The sequence below is a fragment of the Hypanus sabinus genome, chromosome 6 (genome assembly GCF_030144855.1).
Source record: "Hypanus sabinus isolate sHypSab1 chromosome 6, sHypSab1.hap1, whole genome shotgun sequence".
In the NCBI taxonomy this organism is placed as follows: domain Eukaryota; kingdom Metazoa; phylum Chordata; class Chondrichthyes; order Myliobatiformes; family Dasyatidae; genus Hypanus; species Hypanus sabinus.
In genome coordinates this window covers 146,766,058-146,774,831 of record NC_082711.1, presented here as the reverse complement: position 1 = coordinate 146,774,831, position 8,774 = coordinate 146,766,058, and the positions used below count along the sequence as shown (strand labels likewise).

The following is an 8,774-nucleotide window of genomic DNA, read 5'->3' as shown; positions in this document are numbered from 1 at the left end:
CCGATTTCAATTCCACTGGAAATCTATAATCCGGAAAGATTATCTATTAAGAATTGTATCTGCCTAAAATATAAATACCCACATTCTAAAATGTTATTGACAATATTTCTTACTAACTTCAAGCATTTCATATTTATTTAGAATCCAGTCAAACAGGAAACAGATCAACATTTTATGCAAATTTTTTAACATTTTTAAGCCAGATTTTCCTAAGCATTGCAGCCATAGAAATTGGAGATCCTGAGGTGAGTGTTATTTGAATCCCTTGCATTTACTCTTCTTGTACTTCATGACTTTTTGGAATATTTGGAGGAGTAATCAAATTATTTAATTACTTCTCCTCAATCTTTCTTTCAGTCAACATATGCATTTTAGGATTGTTGTTTTTATTCCTCTCCCCACTGGTTATAGTTATAAAATAACTTTTCTTTCTTCTATTTGGTTTCTGGCTCTGCACTCTATCTCTGCAGTGCTCTTTTCTAATCACCCTTATATCTTTCATAGGTTTATAGAGTCAATTTTGCTTTGTTTCTAATTTCCGTTTTAGCTACTCCATCCAGTTCACTCTAACCTTATTTACTTGGAGGAATTGATCAGAGAAAACCAAAATGAATTTTTTCGTTGTCCTGGGTCTTGAGAATATATATGAAGTAATGTTTCTCTTGACTATCATTTGAGATTTCAGTCTCAGAATTAGGATTTGAGGATTTATAACAATTAGCTTTCTTAGCGAGAACGTGAAATAAAAGGAGTATTGAAGGCTAAGCAGTAAACTGGCTAAATATAGAAAACGAAGAGTGATGACAGTTCTTTGGCGAACCAGACAGGAAACAAAGTTTTCAAATTTTTCAACCCAGTACAATAAATTGAAGATTTACCATCTCAGGCAAATAGAAACACAGATCTGTCTTTGCAAAATGGACACTTATTCTGCAACAGCAGTGCATGCTCTCCATGTGAAGATGATCACATTAAATTAAAAGAAGAGCAAGTGAATTGTTGCTTCACCTCAGTAAAAAGAGGGAAGAAATAAAAGTATTTCCTGAGGTTGTTTGGGCAAGTGTTACAAAATAAGATTGGGTGGTGGAAATTGAATAGTCGCAGAGGGAATGTTATTTTTGTTACATTTAATTGGCCACTATATTTCCAATTCAGGGGTTAGATTAGTGACTAATACCCGTTAGAAACCCACATCTGTCTCTATTATGCCTTTTTCCACACTGGAAATAGCGATGTCTAAGAAGAGAAGAGTTAGATATTGATCATGTTTAAGTGAGAGCATAGCATGCTGAAAACTGGAAACCCAGAGAATGTAAACTCAAATACTTTGGAGAGCAGAAAGCAACACCGAGGGATCATCAATGTAACAGAAGAAACGTAGAGGGAGGGATCCTGAAAAGGCCTGAAACAATGATATTATCAAACCAGTTGAGCAACCGTAATATGGATTAATCCTAACAGAGAAAGAAAAAGCAAGAAATAGAAGGGATGATTATTATTTGAGTAGATTCTCTACAGCCTTGATATAATTGGATGCCTGCCTAACTCACCCAGAAAAGTCACTGGCTCAGAATTCCAGTGTGTGCAATACTACCAGTGCAAGTGTTTGGCACTGATGATCAAAAACAGCAATTGGGCTGTCTGAATATCTTTGACAGCAGAGGGTTCCTACGTCCAGGGACACTATGTAAAACCTAGCACTATCAATGAAAGTGCATGACATTAAAAAAGCTTTAAAATTTGTTTTTTAATGATAATAGAGTCTGAATGCTGGTAACTATGTGCAAGTCGGCTCTGTTCCACTGAGGTGGCGGAATCTATGCCTAAGATGGCGAACATATTTGCAGATAGATCTGAATTTATCTTGTGGGAATAATTTTAAATACTTATATAATCAGATATAAATATAAAAATATGCAGGAAATTGAGATAAAAGTATTGTAATGAAATATAAAAAATACCAAAATGCTGCCCTTTCATATTTTAAACTGTTGTGAAATATTTGAGTATTTATTCAAAGAGATTACAATCCAAGCACATTAATAATGTTTATTACACTAGTACTTTTTCAGCAAAGAATAAGGCACAGCATATCATTAAATTTTCATTATACTTGCTGCAATACAGTTAATATTTTCAGGAATCTTTACATGGAAATAAATGTTTTAAATACATTCAGTTGTAGATCTCTGATCTATTATTGATCAGTGACATGCTATTGATCACTGAGACACCCCAGGGAAGAGTAGAGAATGGCTGCCAGCCGATTCTGCCTGTTCAACCTCAGGAAGATGCTAGATTTCCTTCATTATAAGAGTTAGCACTGATAACCACACCATTACCTTTCACATGCCATTGATTCTGAATGCAGCATAGTTGTATAAGAGCACGAGACATTGCAGCAGAATGAGGCTATTCAACCCATAATGTCAGCTCTGCCATTCAATCATAACTGGTTTATTTTCACTCCCAAAACCATTCCCCTCCCTTCTTCTTGTAACATCTGATACCCTTACTAATCAATAGCTCAACTACCTCCACTTTAAATATAGTCAATGACTTGGATTCCACAGTTGTTTATTGTAATAAATTCCATAGATTCACCACATTTTGGCTAAAAAAAAATTCCTCCTCATCCCTGTTCTAAAGGGATGTCTTTGTATTCTGAGGCTGAGCGCTCTGGTCATATACTCCCCCACTAGAGGAAACATCCTCTTCCCATCCACTTGGTCTAGGTATTTCAATATTTAATAGATTTCAATGAGATGCCTCCTCATTCTTCTAAACTCCTGTGAGGACAGGGTCAGAGCCATCAAACACTCTTCATATGTGAACCCTATCATTTCTGAGATCATCCTCATAAATCTTCTCTGGACCCTCTCCAGTGTCAGCACATCCTTTCTTAGATAAGGGGCCCAAAGCTGCTGGTAATACACCAAGTATAATTTTGACTAATGCTTTATAAAGTCTCAACACTATTCCCTTCCTTTTGTATCCTAGTCCTCTCATAGCTAATTCATATATACGAGGGGTGTTTGAAAAGTTCGTGGCCTAAGGTACACGGAGTCAATTTTAGAAAACCTAGCGCATTTATTTTTCAACATAGTCCCCTCCTACATTTACACACTTAGTCCAGTAGTCATGGAGCATATGGATCTTGGACCTCCAGAAAGTGTCCACAGATGGGTGATTGATAAGTTTGTAGCCTAAGGTAGAAGGAGATGAATTATACAGCTCTCGTTACGTGCACATTCAGGTCAACTCTTTGAGTGATTATGCAGAAAGTTTGAAGTTAATAACTCATCTCCTTCTACCTTAGGCCACGAACGTATCGATCACTCCTGTTGAGTTATTAACTAATGAGTTATTAACTTCAAACTTTCTGCATAATCACTCCTTCTACCTTAGGCCACAAACTTATCAATCACCCATCTGTGGACACTTTCTAGAGGTCCAAGATCCGTATGCTCCACAACCACTGGACTAAGTGTGTAAATGCAGGAGGGGACTATGTTGAAAAATAAATGTGCTAGGTTTTCTAAAATTGACTCCTTCTACCTTAGGTCATGAACTTATCAATCACCCCTCATTTAGTCATAATATGCATATAAGTAATATTGCTGGTTTTATTTCACCTGTTTGGTTCTATCCTGTGGTCTCATCTTTAATAATTGCATAACTTCTTTTCCATCTCTTCAATGGTCTTTAATCCTGCTCCTTGTCTGACTTGCACTGTTACAGATATGCTTAAGGTCTCATAATTTGCTAAGTGACCATATTTCAGTTTCAATTACTGCAGATGAAAATCTAAAAATGAACATTAGCACTCTGTACATATATTAATGTGTCTGGGCATGTATCTGTCTAATATTTTTTGTCACAGTTCACATGAGTTTAAGTCACAGTATTACTCTAAAGTGTCTGCCTGTATCTGCATGCGTGCAGATGTGTTCATCTGTGATCATAACTTGTTTAATTCTTCTGATTCTAGTATCTCACTGATCTCTCAGACCTGTGCCTAACTCATATACTGGATGTGTTTCTTACAGAATGGCAGTCCTATGGTCGTTGAGTGTGATCCTTGCAGGACTTTTCCTGTTTTACACTAATGGAGTTCATGCTGGTAAGAGATTTGAGTTTCATTCCTCGATCTGTGTTAAATCATTTCACCGAACAGAAGCCACAAAGCCTAACGATCCAAAGTACTTTCAGAAATCCTGTACAAAGGGAAGATTTGAGCAGGACTTCTCAACTTGATCTTGCTTTATCTCAGAGTGGACAATACACAACATGGTTTTTCTATTTCATTAAGTTTCAGGAAAGACTTTCTGTGATATGACACCCACATGTATTCTACAGAGCAGATACGGTGATAAGTAAAAGCAAATTTGACTGTTCATTTAATTTGAGCATTAGTCTCAGCTTTGGTCATGGTGCAGGTTGACTTAGTCGGGAAAAAAAGAAAGAGAAGATCTTGCAAATGATAATGAAAAGCTACTTAATGTCAAACATTAGCAATATATTCCGTTTTGTTCAATGGACTACACAAAATAAACTTGCTTGCAATCAGGTGCTCCTCAAGGATTTTTAAAACCAAATTGACATGATTGATATTTATTGAAATATTCACGTAATCAAATAGTAAAAAATGTTAAAACGAACACAAACGCAAGAAAATCTACAGATACTGGAAATCCATAGAGACACACATAAATTGCTGGAGTAAATCAACAGGCCAGACAACATCTATGGAAAAGATTAAATAGGAGCCATTTCGGGCCGAGATCCTTCTTCAGGACTGGAAAGGAAGCGGAGAAGTCAGAGTAAGAAGGTGGGGTGAGGGGAGGAAGAAGTACAAGGGGGCAGGTGATAGTTGAAACCGGAAGAGGGGAGCATTGTTTCACCTAACACCTGCCACCTTGTACTTCTTCCTCCCCTCTCTCCACCTTCTAATCCTGGCATCTCTCCTTCCTCGCCAGTCCTGATGGAAGAGTCTCAGCTCAAGATGTCAACTGTTTACTCTTTTCCATAGATGCTGCCTGGCCTGCTGAGTTCCTCCAGCATTTTGTGTGTTGCTTACAATAAGTACTGAACTTTGAAGTAATGCACAGAATATTTAGATTTGGATGATATCAGAGATAGACAACCACATTGTTTATGCTGAGCATGCAATGCATCTTGCCCGAAACACACTGGAAATTTTGCCAGATTTGCTGAGATGAAATGATGCAAAATCTTTTGCGCATTTATCAGCATAATTCCAGAAGTTAAACTGCCCAAGACTCAACCCATTCAAACTGACTGGAAGAGAAGATCCTCCCCCATCATTTACAGGAATGGAATCACAAGGAAATGGGTTTTTTATGTATCAATAATTGATCTATTGCTTTTGATGTGAATTTTTAACTTACCTCTCATGTTTTTTCTTTAGCAATGAGGAGCTGATTCATTTACAATAGAGGGAGGAATTACTGTATATTGTACAGTACAATGGAAATTTAGCATTGCGAATTAACCAAACAAGCAGCACGTCTTTTAGGATGTGGGTGAAAACTGCAGTGGGGCAGAATATGCAGACTCCACAGACTGCACCAGGAATCAGAATCAATCCAGGTTGCAGGAACAGTGAGGTGGCTAAACTACCCACGCACTGGGAAGTGGAGATCACTCTGGAAGCTAATAGGAAAACATACCTGATTTTTACGGGAGACCTGACATTTATTTTCACAGGAAAACCACAGTGTCTGTACCAACAAAATGATTGGTTTGAATTATTATGCTGTTGGATACTTGCAGTCATAACCTTATAATTGGTCACAATTGTAATACAACAGTCTCATTTCACGTAGAAAGAAAATGAAGAAAGCACTACACATCTCTTTGCAGGCAACAGACTATTTAGAGAACCATCCATTCCTATAAACTCAATAGAATTGTTACATTTGTAGTAGTGATAGTCTGGTTTCCTGGTCTTCCAGTCTATTTCTCCATCTTGTATAGAGAAACAATACCCTACTATCGGATACTCATTTTAACTATTGTTTATTTGTTCTTAACCCATTCCCACATCCCTCTCGATTGTTCCAGATTTATAGTTGCATGGAACACACACAAAATGCTGGAGGAACTCAGCAGGCCAGGCAGCATCTATGGAAAAGAGTAAACAGTTGACCTTTTCCATAGTTGCTACCTGGCCTGTTGAGTTCCTCCAGCATTTTGTGTGCATTATTTGGATTTCCAGCATCTGCAGATTTTCTCATTTGTAATAGTTGCATGGGTTAGGTGTCTTAATGAAGTTAATAAATAGTGGCAAAGTTCAGTGGAGCTGAATGTACTTGCATGCTACCAAAGTATCTGGATACTTACTGCTAAAACACATCAGGTATATTTCACCCTGCAAATTACCGCACTTCTATTGAAGAAGAGGTTGGTTTCAGGGATTAACAATACACTGAGAAAGTGCAAGAAGCTGAATTTAAACTCCATGCTCTTACCTTAATTAACCACTGCAGCACCTTGCCTCTAGTCAGCCAATCTATATTATCCTTTCCAAGTTTCTTGAGAAGTCCACTTGACTCCAAGATGTATTTCTGTTTTTTTTTCCTTCATAAAAAGAACAATAAAAGCCAATTAGTTCCTCTTCAGCAGAATAGCTCCATGTGTTCATAATCTCACTGAATATCTTGGTCCATTTTATCTCTCATTATATGTTGCATTTGTCTCAAAGTAATACAAGTTCCTAAATTAAGTTTGCTTGGCCCTCCTGAATTATGGACAATTGTTGTGCCTCTTTTGTAGGTGAAAATGAATATCCTGGGAGTCCATTTTTACTCCGTGCAGTAAATCAAGCCATTGAATCGGTGGACAGAGCATATCGGAACTCCAGAAACATGTACGTTCCTTTATCTTTATAATTTTGTCATTCAGGGTTCTTTGTGAAATATTCATCAATGACTTAATGCTAATGAATAGATATTACATTCAAAATGAGGAGAATAGTTTAGTTGCGTAATTGTTCAACTGAAAACTTGTTTGCATATTCACTAATGTGATGTAGTTAAACAAAAGTAATGCATTAGCACAGGGTTTGAAGAAATACATGGAATTAACTACTGAGATTTCTTTTGCACTGTTCAAAACAATTCATAAAATGTTCTCAATTTAATATAGTGCTGGCTGAATTCCCACATAAAATGAGCTATCTCTCTGGTCCCCATGTCCTTTGCTTTTTATAGCAGTTTAAGACCTATTAGTCCATCTTAGAGTGTAGGCCTCTGTTAGTCTCAATAGACCATGGATTTGCGCCTTGGAAAGTTTCCAGGGCGCAAGCCTGGGCAAGGCTTTTTTTTTATGGAAGACGCCACGCCACGCCACTGATGTTGTCCAAGGGAAGGGCATTAGGACCCATACAGCATGGCACTGGTGTTGTCACAGAGCAATGTGTGGTTAAGGGCCTTGCTCATGGGTACACACGCAGCCTCAGCCAAGGCTCGAACTAGCAACTTTCAGATTACTAGACCAACGCCTTAACCACTTGGCCATGCACCATCTTAGAGTACAACAGCACAGAAGGAGAGTCGAGGGTCCATTAAGTTCCACTTACTAATTCTACACTCATTCCATTTTATTCTTTCCATATTCCCATTAACTTGTCCTAGATTCTAACATATACCTACACACAAATGACAATTTGCAGTAAGGTAGGTATATTAATCCTTATATAAGGAGCACAGGAATTTAAGTGACTCTAGCAAGACATCTTAAATCATATTTGCTAATTCATTTCCAAGCAAACTAGTCCACTTTCTAAATGCGTAGTGTAACTGTATTTTAAATGTTTGTTACCTTTGCACAAAAACACCCAGCATTCACCAACACCAGGTTTGCTGGTCTCCTCCCTTTTAAAAATGATTTTCTTTGCCACATTTTCTTCAAAAGGTTAATAATGTCACTTTTTACTTCATATTTTACTGCATTTTTAAATCCTTGCTCACTCTATTGCGGTATCTCTCCCACCTCTAATTTTTATTATATTCTGAAGAAACTTGAGTACAAAAAGGTCAGGTTGCACTTGAATCCCAGGGGGATCAATATCTGGCGGGGAGGTTTGCAAAGGTTATTGGGGAGAGTTTAAACTAGAATTGCTGGAGGGTGGGAGCTGAACTGAAGTGACGAAGGAAGAGGCGGTAGACTCACAGACAGATCGAGAAAGCTTGGAGACAGTGTGAGAGGGAGGATAGGCAGGTGATAGAGAAGGGATGCGCTCAGACCAATGGTTTGAAATGTGTCTATTTTAATGCAAGGAGTATTATGAACAAAGCGGATGAGCTTAGAGCATAGATCAGTACTTGGAGCTATAATGTTGTGGCTATTACAGAGACTTGGATGGCTTAGAGGCAGGAATGGTTACTTCAAGTGCCAGGCTTTAGATGTTCCAGAAAAGAGGGAGGGAGGGAAAAGAGGTGGGGGCATGACACTGTTGATCAGAGATAGTGTCACGGCTGCAGAAAAGGAGGAAGTCATGGAGGGATTGTCTACTGAGTCTCTGTGGATGGAAGTAACTCTACTGGGTGTTTTTTATAGACCACCCAACAGTAACAGGGACATTGAAGAGCAGATAGGGAGACAGATTCTGGAAAGGTGTAATAATAACAGGGTTGTTGTTGTGGGAGATATTAATTTCCCAAATATCAATTGGCATCTCACTAGAGCAAGGGGTTTAGATGGGGTGGAGTTTATTACGTGTGTTCAGGAAGGTTTCTTGACACAATATG

At 38.0% G+C, this 8,774-nt stretch overlaps 1 protein-coding gene across 1 annotated transcript in view; it reads left to right on the top strand.

The window, feature by feature from the left end:
• The first annotated feature begins 238 nt into the window (after nt 1-238).
• LOC132395092 (eosinophil peroxidase-like) overlaps nt 239-8,774 on the top strand; it is a 32,294-nt gene continuing 23,758 nt past the window's right edge. Inside the window, exons 1-3 of the mRNA XM_059971399.1 lie at nt 239-245; nt 4,050-4,123; nt 6,799-6,892. Coding sequence (XP_059827382.1) covers nt 4,051-4,123; nt 6,799-6,892 — 167 coding nt within the window. The 5' untranslated portion in view covers nt 239-245; nt 4,050. The remainder of the gene's footprint in view (nt 246-4,049; nt 4,124-6,798; nt 6,893-8,774) is intronic.